Source organism: Natator depressus, chromosome 21 (assembly GCF_965152275.1).
Source record: "Natator depressus isolate rNatDep1 chromosome 21, rNatDep2.hap1, whole genome shotgun sequence".
NCBI classification, from domain to species: domain Eukaryota; kingdom Metazoa; phylum Chordata; order Testudines; family Cheloniidae; genus Natator; species Natator depressus.
In genome coordinates this window covers 15,794,857-15,819,840 of record NC_134254.1, presented here as the reverse complement: position 1 = coordinate 15,819,840, position 24,984 = coordinate 15,794,857, and the positions used below count along the sequence as shown (strand labels likewise).

The 24,984-nt window shown below is 53.2% G+C and overlaps 1 protein-coding gene across 1 annotated transcript; it reads right to left on the bottom strand.

Annotated features, from left to right (window-relative positions):
• Positions 1–2,033: 2,033 nt before the first annotated feature.
• On the bottom strand, positions 2,034–8,518 carry TNNI1 (troponin I1, slow skeletal type). Its single transcript, XM_074935996.1, has 6 exons — positions 8,413–8,518; positions 6,711–6,842; positions 6,199–6,288; positions 4,501–4,677; positions 2,830–2,940; positions 2,034–2,352 (listed from the first exon to the last, which is right to left on the bottom strand). The coding sequence occupies exons 2-5, from the start codon at positions 6,834–6,836 to the stop codon at positions 2,833–2,835; spliced, it is 501 nt and encodes a 166-aa protein (XP_074792097.1). The 5' UTR covers positions 6,837–6,842; positions 8,413–8,518; the 3' UTR covers positions 2,034–2,352; positions 2,830–2,832.
• Between the last annotated feature and the right edge of the window lie 16,466 nt (positions 8,519–24,984).

Below are 24,984 nucleotides of genomic sequence, written 5' to 3'. Positions count from 1 at the left end.
ACTAGCTCCTTTGCGTGTGTGTGTACACCAGGTCAGAGCAGACGCAGTGGGACATGCAGGCTGAACTTCCAGCTTCGTTTTTTCCAGCTACCAGGTCTCGGAGGGGAAATAAAGGGGAAATCAAGAAATTCAGGCGCTCCTGCTAGAACTTGTTTGGAGTCACCGGTGCACGTCCCCCTCAGGAGCGGCAGGACTGGCTACTCTACAAACCCAGGGGCTTGCAGCGGCTGTAAAGCAGAAGTAACTATTTATTGCGACGTCCCCTCTGGAGACTGGCCGTGAAACCTTTCTCTCCTCTCCCCACGGCTGCTTGTCCTTCCCTCCTCCCTGAGTGGGACAGAGCCCCTCCTGAGACTCCCCCATCCCCAGCCGTGGTGGGGGGTGTCCCACTCACTGCAATGCGCTCAGTGGGGAGCGTCATGCTGTTTGGGCTGATCTAATCCTTGTCCCAGAGACACACAGGCAGTGCCCTCCCCACAGGTCGCCCTCGTAACACTGCGGTGGGGAGTGATGCCAATACAGGAGGAAGGAGATAGAAGGATCCTGCAGGGCCAGACCAGCCGCCACTGCCCTGGGCAGCCTCAGCCCTGGAGGCAGGGCTGGGACCTATGAATCAAGCTGGATGAAAGGGTCCTAAGGCCCGAGCCTGCCCCCAGGTAAATCAATGGCCAACCAGCTGTGGCTCGTTCCACGGTGGACCTGTGGCCACAGATGTGGCTGCAAGGCCACCTAGTGGCGAAGATCAGAACTGTGGGGGCTACCACGGTGCGGCGGACAGGCCAGGCCATAGCGCCGTGTGGATGGGGCTGGCACGGAGGCACGTTGCATTGCGCCACCATGCTGACGCCTCAGGTTGCTGGGGCAGTAAATGTGATGGGGGGTGGGGTGAGGGAGGCTGCAGCCTGTGATCTGATCCCACTGAAGGAGGGATGGGCCAATGGGAATTGGGAGGAGCGTCCACCGTTTCTAGAAATGCACCTGAGGTTGGATCGGGTGGGTGCGTTGTCCTAGAAGCTCCAGCGAGCTGGGAGGGAGGGATTTGATATCACAGCTACGGCACAGCCATCGTGGCTGTGTGAGCAGATACTCAGAGTGCAGACTCACCGATGAGGCATTTTCAGAGCTGTGGGGGAGCTCAGGGCTGGAATTGCAGGGGGCTGCCGAGATCTGAGTGCGTGGGGCCCAGCAAGGGGACCGCATGGATGGTGCAGGTCAGGAGTGAATTGCACTAGCAGAGCCATGGGGGCACCCCGGGCTGGAATTGCACAGCTGCTGGGGGGCAGGAGGGAGCTGTGGTGGGAGCCCAGGGCTGGAACAGAAGGGGCTGCTGCAGGTTAGGACGGTGGCTTGTTAGAGTGTGGAGAGCCAGGACTGGGAGCGCTGCACGGCTGAGGGGAGTGCTCTGGAAATCAGGGGGTGAAGTGGTTGGAGGCTGAGGTCCCTTTCAGAGCCGGAGGGAGCCCGTGCAGTGACACCCCCACTACCCCTGCCTCTAGCTAGGGCTTTAGGCACCCTGCTTTCATCAGCTGCAAAATACATGCACATAATGAGCGTAAAGTGAAGAGCAGATTCTGCAGCTCTGTCCTAAACAGTCTTTTAATGAACACAGAGACACAGCAGTTACTTCCCACGTACTGTACATATCAGAGCTGGATGGTGAGAGCAGGACCAGCGGGTTCATCCCTGGGCTGTCTGCTGTGGCTGGTGGAGAAGGACAGACCAAGAGTCCCAAGCAGCATCCTGAAGTTACAAGCATGCCTGAGACCCCATGGAGTTACCTACATGTAGCCATTGGTGCGTGGCACGGGCACTGCCTTTCTGCAGGGCACGGGACTCCTGCAGGATGGCTGGCAAGGCTCTCACCCTTGCCAGCTAATGGGATCAGCACCTTAGGCCACAATGGTGATCGGTCTTCATGCAGAAGCACCACTGTGGCAGTCCAATGGGTTGGTGCCCTGTGCCGGAACCTACAGGAGACAGCTGGGGTGCCACGCTGGGGCAATTAATTGGCTGCATCACGTGAGGCTATGGCTGTTGTCATGGAAGCCGGGGGCGGAGGGGGGCTGATTTAAGCACAGAGGCTGGATGAGCTTCCCAAAGAGCTTTCCGCAAATGCGCTGGCTCGAGAGCGAAGGCAGGAAGAGGCACACGCGGGGCAGCGTGAAGGGGCGGCAGGGACGAAGCTGCGGGCAGTGGGGTGACTCTTCGACCCTCCCGGCAGCACCTAGGAACCGGAGCGGCAGCTTCAGACAGCGCGAAGGGACGGGCTGGAGTCTGCGCCTGGTGGGGAGGGTGCCACGGCGCAGCCGAGCCAGCAGCCCAGTGCGGGGGCTGCCTTAGGGCATGACACGTCTGCAGAGAAATCCCAGCAAGTCGCCACAAGACAAAGACAACAAAGAGAGCAGCTCCCCTGATATCCCATCTCAGGGCACGGTGTCCGCAGGCCCGGGCCCCGCCAAAGAGCGAGTCGAGGCAGAGCGCGGCACCGGGCAGCCTGGGCAGGAGGTGCTGTCGCACCTGGAGCCCAGCCCTCAAGATGCGTCGAGGGAGGAGGCAGGTGCCTGGCACTGAGGCTCAGAGGGCACAAGCTGCCATAATTCAGATCCTCCTGCAGCGTAGGCAAACCCAGCACGCTGTACTGTGCCAGCTGGCGGCACTGGGTCATTGACCAGTCCAGAGGGAATGGGCCCCAGGCCAGCGTGTGATACAGACACTTGGACTGCGAAGGTTATTCACAGATGCTGACTGCCTCCTGCTTCATGTAAAGGGGCATCAGGGACTGGGGGAAGGGGCTGTCGGGGCAAAGGGAGGAGTGGCAGAGCACCGTACCTTTCACTGGCCTGTCGGAGATTTGGCAGCATCAAACATCTTCTTCCTGCCCTCCATGCCCGACATGGCCTCCACATTCTTGCGCCAGTCACCCACTTCCACAGGGCGCTCCTGCAGGGAGACGCAGGGGTCAGGGGTCCCGGCAGCACAGAGCCCCGGGATTCTCGGGACGGCGCATCTGAGCAGTGCTTGGTGAGACAGACTCTCCATGTGTGGGTGTGTCCGTGCGTATACCTGAGTGTGCTGGCACACATGTGTGCATCTGCATGAGCATGTGTGTGTACATGCAGGGGTTTGTCTGGGTAGGTCCGTGTATACATGTGCCATGTATGAATGTGTGGGGGGGTGCATGAGTGTACGGGAGGGGGTGTTTTCATGGGTGGACGCAGGAAAGGGAAGCATGGGTTCATGCATGTATGACTCCATAGGACGGAAGGTTTATTTTGTCCTTTATTTCCGTCCTGGCTGACTCAGAAGCTGCTCCTTGCCTGAGTGTACTTAAATCCCATGGGCCTTCCAATGTGCCACATTCCCCCACACCCAGAACAACCGTTCCAGCAGTGACCCCAGGTGCAACCTCGCCCAGGGCATCTCCCTGGATCCCATTGCACTCGCCCTGTGGAGCTGCGGGATGACCTGCTGTGTTATTATACAGACAGACAGATGCGGACATGTGTCTCCCATACCCCTACACTAAATAGCCTGTAAGTTTGGGGTCCTTGACTGCTGGGACAAAGGCAGGACCGGGGTGGGTGGGGGAGAGAAATGTGATATGTCAGGAGATCCCTTTTCCCTGTGAGTCAATTAGGGACCATTGTGTCCCTGTAGCTGCTCTGTGTGAAGCTGGATTATAGCCCCAGGGGGTTGGGGTCGGCTGTCTATGGTTTTAAAACCCCAGGATGCTCCCTAGAGTCAGTATAGAATGGAGACAGCTGAGAAAGCAGTGAGAAAGGGCCCCGACCCTGCTATCTACAGAGCCCCTTGAGTGGGAGGGGAGGGCATGCGGCGCCTGGTGTGAGCAGCCCTGCCCTCTGCCGCACCAGACCCACAGTGTCCATCAGACCCTGCCCGTATATTCCTTCCCCCACAGAGCAGGTGGCAATGCAGGACCTCGCCCGCGGCTGGAGTTAAAAGGACTGGCTGATCTTATGAGCAATAATAATGAGACAGACAAGGATCAAGGATCACCAAACCTCCTGTCTCAGGGCATAAGCTGATCACCACAGGAGTCAGGAGGGGAATATATCCTCCCTGCGCAATTGGCCAGGTGCAGGGTGGGTTGGTTTCCTGTCTCTGGTGCATCCTGCATTGGTCTCTGCCGTAGGGAGGGCGCTGGACTTGGAGTCTGATCCAATATACAAACCCCAGGCCTGGCTCTCTGTCCATTTACCCCCATGTAAATCAGGAGTACCCACATGGAGCTCCCTGGAGCTACCCCAGTAAGCCAGACCCTAAAATCCCAGGAGGCCTCGTTCAAAGCAAGAGAGCATCTGTGGGAAGTGAACTCCATGGAGATACTCAGAGTTACACCAGCATATCTGTGAGCAGAACTGGGCCCTTGAACTAAATGCACCCCCGTCCAAAGGGCCCAACACAAGGTGTACGCCCCAGGTCAAGTCCCACATCAGCCTTGTGTGGACCCTTTGCACAGGGGTGAATTTCCCCACCCACCTTCTCCGTGTCCTCCTTCTTGACAGATTTCAGGTTGGCTCTCAGGTCCATGGAGACTTTGTGCTTGGAGCCGAGCAGGGCCCGCAGCATGGCGTCAGCGGAGACGCGGACACGGCGCAGCGGGGGGCGCTTGAACTTCCCCCGCAGGTCGAGCACTTTCAGCTTCAGGTTTTTGATCTGTGGGACGAGGGAAAAAAGGAGGAATCGCCAGGCGGCGGGGAGTACGGCACAGCTGCATTGCACCGGGGGGAGGCCCCCGACCCTGCTTCAAACCAGCCTGCAGTGAGCACCTCTGTCTGCTCCTGGCACCAAGGTAGTCAGCTCCCCCATCCGCTGGGGGTGCCCGGATCCTCACAGGCAGCCCATCCTGACCGGGACCACACCAGGGGTGATTCTCCCCCATGGCACCCAGCCCCAACCCCAACCCCAAATGAAACATTAACCCCAAGCCCAAGCCATGTCCCTTCTCCCAGCTCCAGACATCACTCGCAGCGATAACGGGTCAGAGTCCCATGCAGACTCCAGTTGCAGGCTCCACAGTGGCCCCAGCTTCAGGGACAGTGCCGTGCACCAGTGAGCGGCTGGCCATCGGAGCTCCTGACAGATGGGCACCAGCTGGGATGCTGCACATGTTGGCTTCCAGCCATCACGGCATCCCCACAAAGTGCTGAGCAGCTGGTGAAGGAGAGCGGAGAGGCTGCCGTGCCTCTGAAACCCAAGTCCGGGGCCTCTGGCTGGATGGCCCCAGAGTGGCGCCATCCAGAGCCAGTGGCTACTGCTGGTAATCTGGCTGAAGGGCTTTTGTTTGAATGGGCTGGGGGAGCCTTGCAGGTGGCTTCTTTCCCACTAAACTACCCAGGTGTGAATTTTTCAATGATCAGACGGCAGCAGGAGGTGGCATGATCTTGGGGATGGGGCCATGGAGGCCTGAGATCTGTTCCTAGCTCTACACACCTGATGCTTCCCCTCTTTGTGCCACAGTTTCCCATCCTGCTCTGTGTCCACCTTGTCCATTTAGGCTGTGAGCTCTTTGGGGCAGGGATTCTCTTACTGTATCTGGGCAGCACCTGGCACCATGGGTCCCTGGTCTTGGTTTTAGGGTTGCCAACTTTCTACTTGCACAAAACCAAACACCTTTGCCCCACCCCCTGCCCCGCCCCTCATCAGAAGCCCTGCCCATCCCCACCCCTTCTCTGGGGCCCACCCCCGCTCACTCCACACATACTCCTCCCTCGGTCGCTCGCTCTCCCCACCCTCAGTCACTCGCTCATTTTCACCAGGCTGGGGCGGGGTTCCCAGCCAGTGGGAGCTGCAGAGTCAGCACTTGGGGTGGGGGCAGTGTGTGGAGCCCCCTGGCTGCCCCTATGCCTAGGAGCCGGAGTGGGGACATGCTGCTGCTTCCGGGAGCCGCGCAGAGCCAAGGCAGGCAGGGAGCCTGCCTTAGCCCCGCTGCACCGCTGACTGGACTTTTAACGGCTCGGTCAGTGGTGCTGACCAGAGCCACCAGGGTCCCTTTTTGACCGGGCATTCTAGTAAAAAACCAGACACCTGGCAACCCTACTTGGTTTGGGGACCTCTAGGTGCGACTGTAATGCAAATAACGCTAATAACCTGGGTGAGGTGCATAGCAGGTATCAAAACAAATAACCAGTTAATTAAGAAATAAACTGCAAGCCAGTGCACAAGGCACCCTCCTACCTCTCTGGTGTTGTGGATGCATTTTGCTTCGATGTCGTACCGCTCCTCATCCACGATTTCTACCTTCTCGTGCAGCTCCCTGCACAGATCCTGCAAGGAGAGGTCACAAAGGCCAAGCTGGGAGCTCTCTTCACTGCTCCATCTGCTGAGCCTCCCAACCATGGCCCTGTGTTGTCACAGCAGGTACTGTGTTAAGAGCTAGGCCTTTAGCAGGCAGCATGTTCATGGTGCCTCCTAGAGGTGGTGTTGAGTCTCCATCAGTCACCAGCCCTGAAATCCCAGCGGCCAGCATGTCCCTGACTGAGTTCCCTGGGAAACCACCTTCCCCCTCTATCACAGTACATGCTGGGCAGATTCACCTTCCAGAGCCTCTGGACCCTGCCCAGAGGGACCCATTCACGAGTGACAGGAGGGGCCCTGCCTCAGCCATAACAAACAGGGTGGAGACCTGAGCTGTTGTCAGACCCCTGCGCAGGTCCCCGGTGGCCCTCCTGACTCCCACTCAAGCCTACCTGCAGCTGGCTGAAGGACAGCCCGCTGGTCCGCAGTTGTGTGATCCGCTCAGCCAGGTATCTCTCCTTCTCCGCTTGCTTGTCCACTTGATCTTGTTCCCATGCTTCCTTGGCTTTGGCTAGCATCAAACTCTGGAGCACACAGCAGAAAACAACAGCCTGAGTAGATGCACTGTGCCATGAGCCCCCCACCCCACCCCCAGCTATCACCTCAGGCCAGGGGCACAAGGCAGGGAGCTACCAAAGAGCATGGAGATGTTGAGCTCAGTGCATTTGTGGTGAAGGACAGAGAAACTGCTTGTTCCTCAAACCCATATGGAAGGGTCTTCGGGGCCTTGTCCTCAATCCAGTGGGGTGAGGTGCTGGCGCTGGTACAACTAAAAGCATTTCCCCATGGTGTGTGATAAACCGGGCGCGGGGGGAGCTGCAGGAAGGAGGGTGAGAGGCTGCAGAATCTGTGTCTGATTCAGAGACTTCCTTGCTTTCCTTGGGGCTACGACTCCTGACTGACATTGGCATCACCTGGCTCTCTGCAAGCATGTGTTTTCCCCCGTAAGCAAAAATGTTTCCCCAGAACCATGTCCTGTCTGTGCGGTGCCCAGTGCACTGTTGGCACTAAACAAATTATTGGTATTAATTATTATTATTAACAAAGGATGTAGGCAGCAGCACCTGCCACCCAATTGTACATTTAATGCACCTTGCCCCAGGAAATTCAGTGTGTGTCCCTGCATATGTTTAGGGTTGGAAGGATTCGATTTTTATCGGTAAATGTCGATTTCACCGCACATTCACAGACCGGCGAAAAATATTTCCAGCGATAATCATCCAAGTTTTACAGCTAGGCAAAGTCAGACAGAGGCTGCCTGAGAGCTTATTGGAGCATGATTTTAGGTGATTTACTTTGTATATTTTGATGCGACGTTGACAAATTTGTGTTTTAACAACAGTTAGAAAACTTGACCTTTTTGAATCTCAGGTGTCTACTGTCCTTAAATCAGAGGTTTTTAAGGTCAGGCTTGACAAAGCCCTGGCTGGGATGATGTAGTTGGGGATTGGTCCTGCTTTGAGCAGGGGGTTGGACTAGATGACCTCCTGAGGTCCCTTCCAACCCTGATATTCTATGATTCTATGATTACTGACAGAGCCCCTCCCTATTGTCTGACACCCCTCCAATTTTCCCCCACTGTGAACATTTAAATTGATCAAAACAGAACAAAAAATGCTTACAAAATAAACATTGATATTATCCATCAAAATTATAGAAAGATAAAAATCAAATTCTGCCAAGCCTATATCTGTGACACGCTGGCTAAGCATGCCCCTCCCACCCAGCGGCTAACAGCCTACTGGTACTGATGGAATTACTTCTGCACCACAAGTGGGATAGATGCCTGCATTTTTAGTGCTGAAGGTCCCAGGTTCAATCCATGCTGATAACTTGGGGGACAGGCGGGTGTTACATTTCCAACTATGAAGTTCTGAGCGGCTGAGGGATTGTTCCAGGTTCTAGGGATCATGGAGGTGGGAACAGGGCTGGCTTCTTCAGAGACCCAGGATCTTACCTGTACCCAGAGGAAAGCTGAGTTTTTCTTTCCATAAACACTGTGGCTAGTCATGGAAATGGTCATACCATGTTTCCGCAACGATGCTTTTAACCTTGACTTGCTATCTCAGCTGGGATAGACCCAAAGGGACTCACCTTCAACAGGAGTTTGCGCGAGGCTGTGATCTTGGACTTTCTCTACAGAGGGAAAGAACAAAACAAAAGACATTTGAAATGCAAATTCATAACAGAAAATGTATGTTAATGTCTAGATCTCTTAAGCGGGAAAAAAAATCCAGGAACACTTACCTCCCTGCAGTTGTTCATTCAGACAAAAGAAACAAAGAGGGGAAAAAACAGAACAAATGATCAATAGACAGAATGCATGAAACATCTGGAGGACTGATGCAACTAAAGGTTACAGGTGGACTCTTTGCTACTGCATGCAAAATGTGCCACAGACCACAAGTGTTTCTTTGGACCAGATCCTCAGTAGGTGTAAGTTGATGGAGCGACACCAGTTTACATCAGTTGAAGATCCAACTCTTAGATATTAAGGCAGTAAATATGCATTATTAGTAGAATTGTAAAGTGATGGTAAAGGTCTCCATGTGTATGAAGACTTTAATTCAAGGAACGCACAGCAATTATAGGTATTAATTAAGCAAACCTCACAATGCCCATATAAGGTAGGTGACATTAGAGCCATTTTACATGTAGGGAAACTGAGGCACGGGGAAGTTAAACAACTTGCTCTAAATTACACCGCAAATCGGGGGCAGAGTGGTGGGATAAGACCAAGGAGTCCTGACTTCTAGTAAGGCACTTCTCTAATCACTAGATCACACATAGTTCATGTACAAATACATGCCATTATCTGAGCTGTGTGTATAAGTGCCAGGCTGTGTCAATGCATGTGCAGTTTCAGTACACAAGGGTTGGATCTGGCTCTGTACAGTATTCAGATTCCTGGAGGCTAGTGGCTGGGAAGTGTGTGGCAGTGTGAAGATAGTCACTGCTCTGAGCAATCTGACAGATCCAGATACTGCACCAAATAGCATGGAAATTCCTTGTGTGCGGACATTTTGCAATTTGAGTACCTGCTCTTTGCTGAGATGAAGTTTTGAATATGGCCTGTGGAAATTCAAAACTTGGAAAAGTGTGAAAATGCTGGGGGCTGGAAATGGGACCATTGCTGAGTGTAAAGGGATGGCATTGCACCAAGACTCGAGCCGCTCTGTGAGCAAAGATCTCAACATTTCACAAGTTTCCCCCCCAAATTGGAACATTTTCACAAAAGCCAAAGCAAACATGAGATTCTCCTGTTGTGGTAGCAGAGCTTGGAAATCTGCCTCCCTCTGGTGGCTGATCCACAGAAGGCTGTTCTCATTCTGCAACTGCTTTGAGTTGCTTCGCCCAGTCCTTTAGCTCCAGTGCTAAGGGCGTGAGCTTTCCGTGCTGAATGGTTTGCATTCAAACCCTGCTGTTGGTCAAAGTAGAGTCAGGTCTCTCCCACAGCTCTCCTGAGAAGCCGGAAGCTTAGGGGAGTTCAGCAAAAGGCAAAGGGCAGTGCTACTACTTACGGTTCTGGCATTGTGCTGTCCGATTCTGCACCTAGAATCACCCCAAAGCAAAATGATCAATAGCAAGGAATCCAAACGTGAGCTGGCATCCACCCACTCCCACACAGCACGGTATAAGTCACAGTCTGTGCTTACCAAAGAGCCAGGGCTGAGGTCCTTTGACAGAGCTGGGGCTCATGACTGGGATAGAAGGGGGCTGCAGGCTGGGACTACGGCATATATGTGGGGAGCCCAGGGCTGGGATAGCAGAGGGCTGCATGTCAGGACTGAGGCACATGGACAGAGCTTGGTGTATGGAAAGCCCAGGGCTAGCAGGGGGCTGTGGGTAGAGACTGAGGGGCACTGGCAGAGCTGGGGCAGGGGGGACCCCAGGGCTGGGATAGCAGGGGGCTGCAGATCAGGACTGAGGTGCATATACAGAGCTGTGTGTGGGGAGTCCAGGGCTAGCAGGGGGCTGTGGATCGGGATTGTGTTGTACTGCAAGTTATGCAAAGGTCCCTAAGCTGAAGTAACGTGCCTCCTGACAGCCCACCTTGTTTTCATGGGCACCACCTGTGTTTCCAGCTGAGCTGCCATCTCCAATGCCCCAGCCGGTCTCAGGGTCTGTATTCGAGTTCTACACTCCAGGAACCCAACCAGGACTCCACTGCTCAGCAAACCCCACTGGAGAGACCCTCGCCTGCATCTCAGCAGGCCACAAACTTTTCACTGGACGAGACCCTCACTGTGAACAGCACCAGAACTAGCCCTGAGCTAAACAGGACCCTGGTGCTTCCCATGCGGGGCTGCACCGCTCCCCGCTGCCCTTCACCCCTCCTCACTGCCTGCGTGGAGAGAGCACCTGTGCCTGCCTTTTAACCTGACTGCATGATGGCTTTGTGTAGTCTCTTCCAGCGCAGCCACATCAAACGCCTTGCTCCGCTCGGGGGAGATGGCTTCAATCCTGCTTCATACCTCTGGAGGAACTTTGCTAGACTGAAGCTTTGAACCAAGGACCCATCCCAGCTGTGGATGTTCTCCAGAGACTTGATTTGAACCTGCAGCTTATTCCATCCCTGCTACAAGCCTGAACCAAGGACTTTGCCATGACTGTGTGTCATTGATTCCATTTAACCAGTTCTCGCTCTCATCTCTATCTTTTTCCTGTTATGAATAAACCTTTAGATTTTAGATTCTAAAGGATTGGCAACAGCGTGATTTGTGGGTAAGATCTGATTTGTATATTGACCTGGGTCTGGGGCGTGGTCCTTTGGGATCGAGGGAACCTTTTTTTCTTTTACTGGGGTATTGGTTTTCATAACCATTGGTCCGCATAACGAGGGGCACTGGTGGGGATACTGGGAAACTGGAGTGTCTAAGGGAATTGCTTGTGTGACTTGTGGTTAGCCAGTGGGGTGAGACCAAAGTCTGCTCTTGGGCTGTAACTGCCCTGCTTGAAGCAGTTTGTCCTGAATTGGCACTCTCCGTTAGGTGCCGCCAGAACCAGCATCGTGACAGTGGCCATCAGCTGTGCCGTCAGGCCACTGAACAAAGGGCTGGTGGGAATAAACAACTGGCTCTCGGATAAGATCACATTTTCCGAACAGTTCTGGGAGGGTGTAAGTTTCCAGCCTCACCCCTGCCAGGAGCTGCTCAGGAGAAAAGACACCCCCACCCTGGTGCTTTTCCTGGCTCCTTTCAAGACCCCCCTACTCATGCTGCTTCCCAGACTGCAGAGCCCCAGCCCCAGTGGAGGTGTCTGAGTGCAAAGGAGACACAGAAGCTAACCAGAAACTGAGCAGCCTGGCAGGCAGACACCTGATAAAGAGGGCGGTGGTGCATTTCCCCACGTCTTTGAGAGCAATTGCACTTTTATTAATGGGCACAGCAGCACCAGCTCCATTAGCAAAGTATCTCTTGGATAAAGGCAGGGCTGAAAGAAGGGGGGCTGTAGAGGAGCGGGCTGGGTAAAACTGGGTGAACAGTTCCTAATGTCTCATCTGCCTTTTTTCCCCGATTGCAGATCATCCATAAACAGCTCGGCCTTTCCCCCAAGCGTATCTGTTATTCAGAACTATTTCTGCAGCTCATTCTCAGCTGGTAGTTTCATTGCAACTCTTTCATATTCCCAATTCTAAATGCCAGCTCTTTGGGCTGGACGTATAAGCCATGGACCCTTTGAATCAGGTTCCCAGGGAGGAATAGTCCTGATTATGAATTTGAAATTGTCTTGCCACAAATATTCTCTGACATCTGCTGAAAAAGGGGCTCCTTCCATTAAATTCCTACCTCGCTCACTAGACTGTTACCAAGGGAGAAATTCACCCCGTCCAGAGCAACAGCAAAATGGCCTCCTCAAAACTCTCCTTTGCTGTGATGCCTACAAAAAACTTGACAACAGTTAGGCTGGTGGTGTGCAGAAACCAATGCCTATGCTTTGAACTACACTGTCTCATTGTCTGCAGGCCCCCATCCATCTATATCTACCTGTTATCGCCTGTCTTATACTTAGATTGTAAGCTCCTTGGGGCAGGGACTGTCGTTTTGTTCTGGTCCATGGCGGTATGGTAATACAAATAATAACCAAAAATAACAATCATAAATGCTGTGCACACAGGTAGGCACCACTTAAGCCCCAGGACTAGAGCAGATCAAAGTTCCCCATAGTTTTTTCACTTAAAAACCCCCATATTTTCTGCACAAAATGTTGATCTTCCTCACACTTTTTCAGTTCTCCAATATAGAGGAGGGAAACAAACCCCCCTGTTTTTAATTGATATTTTAAAACAAAGCAATTTTTGTCTTCGGAAGTGTCAAATCATTTCATTTCGACTGAAGATGTGAGTGTTTTCGGTTCCCATTCAAAACGTTCTGGAATTTTTGTTTCGAGAACATTTTCGATGGTTCTGTTTTTTTGTTCTAATCCGGGAAATCCTTTTGAAGTGTCCAGCTTTGTTTTTCCAATCGCTCTGCACAGGATCTGGTGATTCTCCTCTGCTTAGGGGGGATTTCACTCAGAAATCAAGCACAAGGAGGGACGTCATGACCGCAAAGGAAGCGGATTTGTGAACAGATGGGAAAGAATGTTTGTGAATCAATTTAATTCTGCATTATAGTGAGTCACTATTAATATTGCAACAGCACCTAGGGACCCCACTGCGCCATGCACTGTGGATAGGCAGTCTCTGCCCCAAAGAGATTGCAATCGAAATAGGCAAGACAGACAAAGGGGGTAGGGAGGGGAAAGAGAAAAGAAGTGACATGCCCAAGTCACACCGCAGGTCAGTGGCAAAGCCAGGAATAGAGTCCAGATCTCCTGACTCTCCGGCATTAGACCCTCCACCCACACAATGATATAACAGTTGTAATCATGGGAATCTTTCCATCCTCTGGTAAACGTGTTATTATTATTTGCCTGTTCATCCAAAACGTGAGGTCCTTTAGGTCAGATCTAACCCTGGTTTAAGTGAGCACAACATCCACTGACTTCAGTGCAAGGCTGCATTAGGTCCACCTTTGTTTAGAACTTTTACACCGAAGAGAAGCTTTCCCTTGACACAACGAAAGATCCAGACCTCAGCCCCTTCTGCCCAGCCCTCGGGCAAGATCTGGAGAAGACAGACAAGTCTCTTGGGGGTTTTAAAACATCACTCACCCTACCATTCTCTGAACCAAAGTACAAGAGTTAAATCTGTGCTCATCGCTGATTGATAGGTGTCAGCTTATTAGAGTCCTACCACATCATGAAAGCCTATGGGCCTCTCACTCCAGTTTGACATCCGTGGAATGTCATTGGCTTTAATGCAGTTCCTCCGGATTTTCACCAGAGTGAGTGAGAGGGGAATCAGGCCCTGTAGATCCTCATACCCACTGGATTCAGGCAGAAGCCGAAGCCTGCAGAAGGCGCTGACCCAGGGGCTTTGAGTTAATCAACCTTTAGGGTCAGATTTTTCTGAATCTCCGAAGCCTCACATTTGGGAGCTGGAAATCAGGTTCTTTATCATGCAAACTGCACCCGTGGTTGCACAGGCCATAACATGCAGCCGGAGCCAGGAGCCTGCCAGCACGCAGGTGGGCTCAGGAATCCAGGTTTGGTTCAGCTCCAGAGGTGCACTCCACCTATCTGATGGGGACACAAGGACCAGTGCCTGGTAAATTCTGGCCTGGATTTCCATGCCCACTGGAATGGATTCCCGATATATCCCAGATGCTGCTATGGAAATCATGAAACGAAATAGCTCCTCAAATTCCATTTCTGCAGGAGAATTCAGCCTGGGAAAGGTCTAGGAAACTGAAAACTCTTACCCCTACCCAGCTGGAAACACACACACAGAGACACCAAACAAGCACAACACAAAGCACACAACTACAAACATTCTCACCACACACACACACACACAGAGAGAGAGAGCTTAGTGTGACCGATAGCCCTTTCAAAGGTGCATCTCGTAGCAATTCCAGCTTCAAGTAGGGGGCACTTGGAAGAGACACCTCAAACGAAGAGCTTGGCAGGCCACCAGTGCCTGGTGGGGACCAACCTGCTCTGTGATACACTGGCTGGACAGGCAGACACACTTTGGCCAAGTCAGCACTGATAAACAGAGAGACAGGTGGTTTTAGTACCAGGTCTCCAACCCCTCTACTGCTCACAGAGCTTGACCGCAGCCTTTCCAGTTACTGCAATGGATCAGCCTGTAGGTAGGCAGCGGGAAATACCTGCCTCCTAGGGACCAGACAGCAAAGGGGCAGCTAAAGTGGCATTTTGTTACAAAACCCACAATGCCTTAGCAAACCAGCCCTTTCAACAGAGCCAGTCTGGAGCCAGAGCCTAGCCTTACACCTGGAGCAACATTCCCATTGTCAAAAGCGACTTGGACATGAGGGGGTCTCATTGAAAGTCCATGGGGCTCAGGCTCCGATGTCATTCAGGGGCTGAGGAACATTACCCCTCACCTTGATCCCCATGGCACCTGTGAGCTAGAGCAGCGAGCACCGGGTTTAGCAGGAGGGGCAGAAGCTGGTTTGCTTTTCACCAACATAGATTCCCCAAGAGTGGATAGAATGCTGTTGAAACAAAATGCCTAGCCTGAAGTGCCTAGTCTGGAGCTCCCAACACCCTAGTCTCCGATTAGATAGACAGAGAGAGAGCTGGAGAGAAAGAGAGAACTAATCTATAGGCATTTCTAGGGTACCTACCATCTTGGGGTCTAAATGGAACCTAAAATTTCATAGGAGGTGACACAGTTCAGGCCCCAGCTCCTTGCCCACCAGCACACTGGCTACCATTACAATCAGCCTGGCTAAAGCTAGTAGAATCAGGTAAAATCTCGCCTCCCTGGCCCCAGCTGCCAAGGCAGCCAGTGAAAGAACTGATCCCTGGGGCTGGTGAATGTGCCAGGCTAATCTGGCAAGGTAGCGTCTTACCTAGTGCAGTCCAGGCAGAGGGGAGGTGGTGGCTGGAGGCTGGAGGGCTGCAGACTGCAAGGGGATGGGGAAGAGACAAGAGTATTAAATCCAAGCCAGCCTGCAACTGGTCGGTAAAAATAGAACAGGCAGATATACCCCTTTTATACGCACATGCTCACTACACACACACACACACACACACACGTGCTACACATGGACTGTGCACACTCATGCACACCCACACCACACCGCACACACCACAGCCACGCGTGCATGCTACACACCACATACAGATGCGCACTGCACACATATGCATAGTTCACCGCACACTATACACACACGCACATCACCGACGCTTTACACATGTATGGTATAAAAACACACACATAAGCACTCACGCACTTCCACCACATATGCACATTACACATTCACATTAAACTCAGGTGCGCCTCACTGACACTGTACACACACTCACTGACACACTCATGTGCTCATACACAGACACACACTATACATACAACTCTCAACACATTGGGCCAGGTTCTCAGCTCCTGCAAATTGGCACAGGTCTGCTGACTCCTACTGATTTACACCAGTTGATGACCTTGCCCACTAGACACAAACGGTACACACACGCCATAAGCACTATAGACACGCACACAAACACACTGAACCAGATTCCCCACTGTGCCAATCCGTTGATGGAATGACACCCCTGTGCAACTGACGCAGCAGAGTGGTGAATCCGGCCCACGGATCTCAGACCCACGGTCTGGTTCTGCAGAGCCCTGCAGCTGAGAAACCCCCTGGACCTGCTGCAACAGATTATTGTTACTTACAGGAACACAGTGTGGTTCACTGGAGCGCCTCCTGCAGGGCAGAAAATCTCCAGCAGCACAGGAGCATTATAAGACTCCAGGACACACGCTCAAAAACCCACCAGTGCTACATGTGCACAGACCGTACTTACACAAACACACATGCAGACTGTACACTTACATAGTCACACACACGGCCAATACACACTCATAGGCATATTCACATGCGCACACAAGGGATACATCTATAGATACACACCATACACATTGACATATCTATATGACAGGGCACTTGTGTTTGCATGTAGACAGACAGCCTATAGACAGACAGCTCTGATGGACAAGCTGGACAGACGGATAATTAGATACTAACCAGTCCTTGTCACTAGCCCATCCTCTTGACATTTCAGTTAGGGAGCAGCCAGGGCTCGGAAAGCCGGGGGCTGCAGGTTGGGATGAGGGGCATCGGCAGGGCTGTGTGGGGAGCAGCCAGGGCTGGGACAGCTGGGGGCTGCGGGTGGGAATGAGGGGTGCCGGCAGGGCTGTGTGGGGAGCCCAGGGCTGGGATAGCCGGTGGCTGTGGATTGGGATGAGGGGCGTCGGCAGGGCTGTGTGGGGAGCAGCCAGGGCTGGGACAGCTGGGGGCTGCGGGTGGGAATGAGGGGTGCCGGCAGGGCTGTGTGGGGAGCCCAGGGCTGGGATAGCCGGTGGCTGTGGATTGGGATGAGGGGCGTCGGCAGGGCTGTGTGGGGAGCAGCCAGGGCTGGGACAGCTGGGGGCTGCGGGTGGGAATGAGGGGTGTCGGCAGGGCTGTGTAGGGAGCCCAGGGCTGGGATAGCCGGTGGCTGCGGGTTGGGATGAGATTCGCAGCTAGAGCAGAGCAGACTGCCAGGCTAACTCTCATCCCAACTCTTTTTACCATCAAATTCACTGAAAAATGAAGACAAACCAAAGGGCAGTGGGTGCCTGGGCTGCCCTTAGTGAAGGCTCGGCTGCCCCCTCCATAAAAGCCTGCGCTCCTGTCTCTGAAGAGGCCTGGGGCTCTGGGAGGCCAGGCCTGCACCTGTTGGCCTGTGTATTTTTAGGGCAGACCTTATGAGCGAACAATGCACAGACTATAGCCCAGCAAGGACAATGCCTGCTATGTTAATCCCCGCGGCTATTATGGTCACAGCAGGGCACTGGCCAGGCTGTGCAGATCCTCAGGGGAGGAAGGGGAGCAGCTGGGAGTGAAGGGAACCCGCCCCCTTCCCTGCACTGGGCACAGATCACTGGGCTAGGGGGTGTATTCACCAGCCCACAGCTCAGTAACTCATCTCCCCTCTCCCCTGCCCATCCCATTCCTGGTGAGTCCTTGGTCTCACTGCAGGCCCCAAGGACCTGGGTCAGATCCTCAGCTGGTGTAAATCGACTGGCCTGTGGTGAATGCCAGCTGGGGACTCGGTACTACGTTCACAGCAATGGACCTGGAGGGGCTGGGGTGGGGGTTCTCCTTTTCCCCGGGGTTCAGGGGACCTCTCCTCGCCCACGGTGCTGCCCAGTGAGGTGGATCCCGTCAGAGCAGGAGGGCCGCAGCCCAGTCGCCTTTAGCCCCACCACTAGGCTGGGAAGGGGGTGGGGGAGGCTCAGGGCAGCCCCGGTGAACCAGCCCTGCCCCAGCTCTCACAGGAAACGGGGCCCTGGAGCCAATGGGGTTACTGTGGACTAACTCCACCGGTGCCGGCGTCAGGATGAAGCCCTTGGTTTCGCTCTGACCCCATCCCCCCGGGCGACAGCAGAACCGTGGGCTGGATGGAGGCAGTGCAGGCAGAGTGTCACTGATACCCTGGCATGGTGGCTCCCAGCCTTTGGGGTTGGCATGGCAACTGGCAGCCCCGCCGCCACCCTTCCCTGTGTCTCTGGGCACCCTCCCCCGTTCACTTGCCACCATGTCTCCTTTCTCCCTCGCTCCATTTTCCTCTCCTCCTTTCCTGTCTCTGCTTTTTCTTTTATTTTTTTCATTCTTCCCCCTTCCTGTCCCCGTCCCTCCCCGCCCATCCAAGACAGTGTCCCCATCTTGAACCCTCCCAGAAGCCCGAGGGGGAGGTACATTGAGGCTGGGATTTCCCAGGGGGCAGAAGGAATAGCAATGGGCTTCTTTGGAAATTCCCAGCCCCAAAGCCTGGGACACAGCTTGTGAGCCTGACTGTGGAACACGCACCAAGGCCTGTTTGTCGTTAGAGCCCAGGGCCAGATCTGGGTGTTTCCAGAGCCTTCCACCCAAGCCAGCGAGAACGACCAACCCACACGTGCACTCGCAAGCAGAGCTACCACGAACCTGCCAGGGATGAAGAGCAGAACCCAGGGTGAGAGGAGCAGGAGCTGGTTGCTAATGACATAATGGTAGAGATCTAAATCGTCTGCTGCACGTAAATACCATGGAGGCAGGCGCTCCGGAAATGAGGCAGATAGCTAGGTGGCTGATTGGTGGGCTAAGATCTAGGAGGGTGGAGAGATAAACAGAGATTTGCTGTCTAGGGTTTCTTTATGCAGACTGACTTTGGATCACCAAGGCCAGGGCATCATCATCGCAGCAAATCCAAAAGGGACGAAGCCTCCTTGCAGAGCGAGCACCACCTGGGTTGATCTCTAGCTAGGTCCTAGGTGGTCTGGCTGGATGTCCAGTCTACCATCAGTGACTTGATCATGCCTCCAAAGCTGTTAGCACCCACTTGATCACCGGCCGTGCAGCAACGTTCCTTGAGAGACATGCTCCATAATTCATTGACCTTCCATCCTAATACATCCATCCCGGAGCCGACCATCTTCACCATTCTGGTCAATTGTTCTGGAAGCCGAAATGGCCTAGAGCTTGTCTCTTCCACTGAGGCAAACATAACAAATGGCACCTTGTCAAAGGACCATCCCGCTCTCTTGTGGGTCGGTGGCAAACGAAAAGCCCCCGGGCAGATGATCTGCAAAGGAAACTCATTTATTTTGCCCTTCCCTGGCCGGCTGCTCGGCACAGACATTTTGGTTCCCAGTTCATAGAATAGAATCATAGAATGATGGAAGATTAGGGTTGGAAGAGACCTCAGGAGGTCATCTAGTCCAACCCCCTGCTCAAAGCAGGACCAACCCCAACTAAATCATCCCAGCCAGGGCTTTGTCAAGCTGGGCCTTAAAAACCTCTAAGGATTGAGATTCCACCACCTCCCTAGGGAACCCATTCCAGTGCTTCACCACCCTCCCAGTGAAATAGTGTTTCCTACTATCCAACCTGGACCTCCCCCACTGCAAGTTGAGACCATTGCTTCTTGTTCTGTCATCTGTCGCCACCAAGAACAGTTGTGTGTGTTGTTGCCGTGTTTCAGATTTCCCATGAGATACCCCCCCCCACCCCTGCCAATGTCTCCATGCCCCCCTTTGCTGAAGGGCCCTGAGGAGATGGCTGGAGGATATGACTTGTGATATCACACAAGCCACTCACATGGGCTGCAGCCGTCCCTCCAAATAGAAGGGAACGCTCAATGCTTAAGGCAGCTAGAGGAGGCTGTGGGTTCCCTTATGGGTGCTGTGCTCAGCCTTTGCATGGGGCCATGCCAAGAGCCTATCTGCTCTGCGGGGCTCATGCAGGGGCAGTCCCTGGCTGCAGCCGGCTCAGTTCTTGGTCCCTCTGCAGAACAATCGTGGGGAGCCCTCACTCAACCCCTGCCCCAACGTGTGGAAACCATCTCAGTGCTCCCTGGAGGGAGTTGTGGCTGTCTGCTGCCCCCTGCAGCAGGCTCTGTGCTGCAGCTCTGGCTCCAGGCTCCCGAAAACACGGCAAGGATCTTGCCAGTGTTCCCCTGCGAAACACGGGATCCAACACCAAAGAACAAAACCCTTTCCCACCCAGTTTGTGAGGGGCCTCTATGCACCATGCGCGGGTGGCTGGAGGCACAGCAAGGCACCATGGGTTGCCCAGTTGCCCCCTATCAAAAGCTCCTCCGTAAAGAGTTTGGCCCAATGCAACAAATTTACTTAGCCCCCATCCCAGTCCTTTGCGTGTGGCTATGGAGCAGGGTGCTTTAAAACAGGCCCAGTTAAACCTTTATAAGACCAAAAGATCTGGTCTGGACTGTGTCTTAATCACAGTCTCTGATCAGAGGGGATGTTGGAGGGACGCAACACAAACCATGCCTGTTATGGATCATGGATCATTAATATTATGGGATTTCTCTTAAGATACGATCCCAGTCCTGTCATTGCTGTATTTGCTGGCACAATCCCAAGTTCCTCACCAGGCTCTTCTTACAGATGACTCTGTGGGTGGTGGGCAGGTTCCCGGTCTCCCTTAACTTCTCTGACTCGAAGCAGGGGCATGTGCTTTGATCTGCAGCAGAAGGGAGATGGATGTGAAAAAGGCCAGACTCCTTGCTATATTAATAACAATAACAGAGCTCAGCTTGTCATTCCTGGACTTTGGAGCGCTTTACAAAGGAGGGGCGGTACCACAATCCCCATTTTACAAAGTTGGGGAAACTGAGGCACAGAGCAGGGACTGGGCTGGTAGAGGCAGCACACTTGGCCTATGACTGGACTGGACAGTGAAGGGGCTGCGTGGTGGGGCACGCTGCTCAGTCGGAAAGATGGTGGCTGCGATGCATGGTCTCAGATGCTGGTGTTAAGAGCAAGAGGGAGGCTCAGGGTTGTGTCAGCAACGGTGACCCACCCACCCCAGACAGGAATAAGAGCAACCCAATTATGGGCCCTGTCACCTATTTTCACCACACTCCCTAATCATACTCAGAGGATTTGTCAGGGTGGAATGGATTAATCGATCCATCTAGCCCAGTATCCTGCCTTCTTTAGCCTAGGCAATATAGCACCAGGTTTTCCAAAGCACTCGGCTTCCATTTAGGTGCCTAAATAAGTGTCCAGATTATCCAAGTTTGGCACATTGGGTGCACGTTGGGTACTCAGCACTTCAGCAAATCTTATTTTGGTGCTTACCTGGGAGCTAAACTCTTGCCCCTTACATTAGCTAGACCCATATACTGAGATCTAGATGGATTAGGCCAGTATACTAAGGTCTAGAAGAAGGACAGGTAGGTTGAAGCTGTAAAACTCAGATCCAGATCTCAATCTGGACTTGGAGAACCCCACTTCTCTGGGCTGTCTCTAGCTCCTGAGCATTGCTGGGATGATCAGGGAACAAACAGGGAAATCTCAAGTAGGAAGAGAGAGGTTATTTTCCCTCTGTATTTGGCATTGGTGCAACTGCTGCTGGGATCCTATGTCCAGTTCTGGTGCCCACAATTCAAGAAGGATGTTGATAAATTGGAGAGGGTTCAGAGAAGAGCTGCAAGAATGATTAAAGGATTAGAAAACCTGCCTTAGAGTGATAAAGAGTCAAGGAGCTCAATCTTTTTAGTTTAACAGAAGGTTAAGGGGTCACTTGATGACAGTCTACAAGCACTTACATGGGGATCAAATATTTAATAATGGGCTCTTCAGTCTAGCAGAGAAAAGTCGAACATTATCAGTGGCTGGAAGTTGAAGCTAGACAAATTCAGGCTGGAAATAAAGTGTACATTTTTAACAAATTAAATAATTAACCATTGTGCCAAATGTACCAAGAGTCCATCCTGATTGGTCACCTCACTTCTGCTCTCTGATTGGACAAATGAGATGTTGACAAACCCCATAATGTGCTTTCCAGAGCAACTCTTTGGACAAATCATCATTGGTCCAACATTGGTGAAACTGGGATTTGTGAGCATTCTGGCCCATGCCTAGCAGCTGCCTGAATCCTGGGTTTCTCCGTCACTTACAATTTTAAAATCAAGATTGGATGTTTTTTCTAAAAGCTCTGCTCTAGGAATTATTTGTGGGAAGTTCTCTGGCCTGTGCTATCCAGAGCAGACTAGATGATCCCAATGGTCCCTTCTGACCTTGAAATGTATGAAAGCTGTTAAACTGAGATCCAGATCTCAGTCTGGACTCAGAAAACCCCAGTGCTTTGGGCTGTTTGGCTGTGGGGATTTGGTCTGGGCCTGTCTCTACTTCAGGAATAGAGCTCGGATGATCACCCAAAAGTTTGCGTCCCTTTGGCCCACCCTGTCTCTCCTCCCAATCTCTCGCCTGTAGATTTTGTGCTGCTTATCTGTGGGAGATGAATCAGCCGACTGGGTCTCTGAACCCCTCGGTGAACAGGCTGAGAGCCTGGACCCCACGTTCTGCCTCTTTGGAGAGGTACCTTCACCTAGGAGCCTCCTCTAACACAAGGGGGGCATTTGGGAGTGTTGTCTAATCTCCCTTGACATTTCGGAGCTGGCTGTGAAAATAGCAGGACCCTGGGGGTGGGGAGAATGGGCGTATTGGAGGCATGCCCTCCAAGAGGCTATCTTTACAGACAACAAAAGCTCAGCTGTTGTTTCTAAGTCTGTCCCGGCACTTTGGGAAGCCGAGGTACCTTTGTAAAGGTCAGTGGGGATGGTTAAACGAGCCCTTTGTTGGCTCAGAGGTCTGGAAATGGGAGAGCCAGCCTCACACAGCTAAGTCACTGCCTCACATCTGCCCTGTGTCAGGCTGGGACTATCCGAGCAGCCTCGGGGATAGTTGGGTGCTAGTCGAATTTCACTGGGCATTTGGGTGCCTGACTCCTTCAGGAGCCCTTGAAAGCCCCGTCCATTGGTGTGCTCAGCGTCTCGCGCTTCGGTGGCCACGCCAGGCCACGTGCTGGGCAGGTGTCCAAAGACCAGCCCCAGGGCAAGCAAGCGCCTGGTTGGTCTCACGGGCCCGGAAGTCTGGAAATGCTAGTGGGGGAGGGAGTGCTCACGCAGAGAGTGACCGGGGCCACTTGGAGCAGGGGGATTATAAAACCAGGGACCGCCCACAGCACTCCCATTGCTGGCAGCTTGGTGGGGTTCTCAGTGGTACTGGTGGAGCAGCATCATGGCGAGAGCAGTGCGGGGAGGATTTCAGCACATCCTCAGTGCAGGGAGTCTCAGCAGAGCCAGGCTGAGCTCGGCTGAGATCCGAGGTTCCCCACCCAGCGGCGATGCCTGGGAAGGGCTGGATCTGATTCCCTGGGATTGCACTGGCTCTTGCTTGGCTGTAGGGACGTGGGTCTGTCCCCCCGAGAGACAACGGTCTCTGCCCTAAAAGGTCTCAGGCTGGAAAATTACCCGCCCTCCTGCTAATCTGTGGGCTCCCCTGCTCAACCCATCAGGGGAAGGGCTGGGAGGGAAAGAGAGGGGAGGGGACAGCAAATGGGATGGCACACAGATGAGGTGGGGTTTATCTGTCTGTCTGGGGGGGTGGGGGCGGGAAAGGGGGGCTTTGCACTGATGGATCCTAACACCTTGTGTGGGTGGGATGGGATGGGTATGCTGGGTAGGGACAGGCACCAAGGGATAGGTGTGGCTCTGGCCTCTCAGTGGCCAAACAAATGCAGGGCTGAGATCACATTGTGCTCAGAGTTCCCATGTGGCACAGAGGCCTGGGGGAGTCTCGATTCCCCCTTTCAAGCATTCAGGGGTAGGACCTGGCTCTGCTGTCTCTCTGATATTCTGGATGAGCTCTCGGGGAGGGGGCACTGCCAGAATCTGGAGGTGGGCTCCCCCCTCCCAGCTGGAGGTGGTGGGGGGGAAACCTGGCTCAGGAGGGGACACACCATCCATGTTTTACCCAGTCTCCAGCCTCCTGGAGATGAATCAATCGGAGATGAAACCAACTGGGTCCTACAGAAGTTCAATCAGCAACATGTAGTGCCCTCATCTGAGTGCTACTGCACAGACTCCTGCATCATTCTGATGGATGCGCTCCAAGAAGAAAGAATATACAGGAAACAGGGCGCAACACTTGGAAGTGGAGGGTAAGAGAAGGGTTGGAGGGAAGACCCAACACTAGATGGAGGGGAGGGGTGTCATACCAAAGGATTTGGTTACCTGCAGAGTAGCCGAGGAACTGCTTCAAGACAGACGGGAATGGAGAAGAAGGATGCCAAGAGCTGACACCATACAGGTGGAACTAAGTCTGGAAAAAGAAGTTCAACCAGGCTGTATAGAAATGGCCCTGCAAACCTCCAGAGTCCATGGAGGATAGGCACCCACCGATAGCGAATTCTGTCCCTGCAGTGGGATTCTGTAGATGGTTATTAAATTTCTCTAGCACCATCATCAGTGTCTGCCCAGTTGTGCAAGCCTTTTCATTCGGAGCGGCACCAGGAGCCTGACACCAATCTACGGCTGTGGTTTCCTCTGTCTAGTAATGACCTGACATTTCTATCTCCCTAGAGAGGGCTACGAACCAAGCTCCCATCCAGACAGGTGTGCCTGTCCTAACAGCTCAGGAATGAGGGTAGGTCACCCTTCAAAGCCAGGAGGCAGTCGCTAGACTTGCTGAGTGAATGAGCTGGGTGAATGGTTTGTTGCTGATAATATTTGTTATCCCTTTCTTTGGCCACTGAGCCAGCCTGCTATGACTCCAACCTGACGGGTCACCTCAGGGGGAGGGCATCATTCCTGCACTCTGATTGGATAAATGAGATGTGGACAAAACGGAAGATACCCAAGAACATTCTTTCCAAAGCAACTCTTGGACCAGTCATCACTGCTGCGAACACAGGTGTAACTGCACATGTACAGGGGCTGCCTGGATCCTGGGAAACAGCAAATCATGTGGCCCCGCGCTTCCGGAAGGACTCCCATTGGCTATTGCAGATTGCGCCTCTTGCCTCTCTCTGAAACTGCACCCACCCCGGTATCGGGGGAGGGGTAAAGCCTTACAACATGACGGCTGCACCCAGAAGGCTCCAGGCTCCCATTGTGCCAGGTGCTGTACAGGTGCAGAGGGACTCACAGTCCCTGCCCTAGAGAGCCCAAAGCCCTTTGAAGTCTGTGGAAATGCTCTCACTGACTTCAATGCGCTCTGGATTAGGCCTTAAGAGATGGTATGGGGCATTCTTGGGGCCTGTA

Excerpts from the sequence above, each read along its gene's own strand:
- TNNI1 (XM_074935996.1), bottom strand. The coding sequence starts at position 6,836 with ATGCTAGCCAAAGCCAAGGAAGCATGGGAACAAGATCAAGTGGACAAG. Across the intron at positions 6,289-6,710 it reads TGTCCTTCAGCCAGCTGCAG|GATCTGTGCAGGGAGCTGCA; the intron begins GTAGGCTTGAGT and ends CTCTCCTTGCAG. Across the intron at positions 4,678-6,198 it reads GCATCCACAACACCAGAGAG|ATCAAAAACCTGAAGCTGAA; the intron begins GTAGGAGGGTGC and ends CTCGTCCCACAG.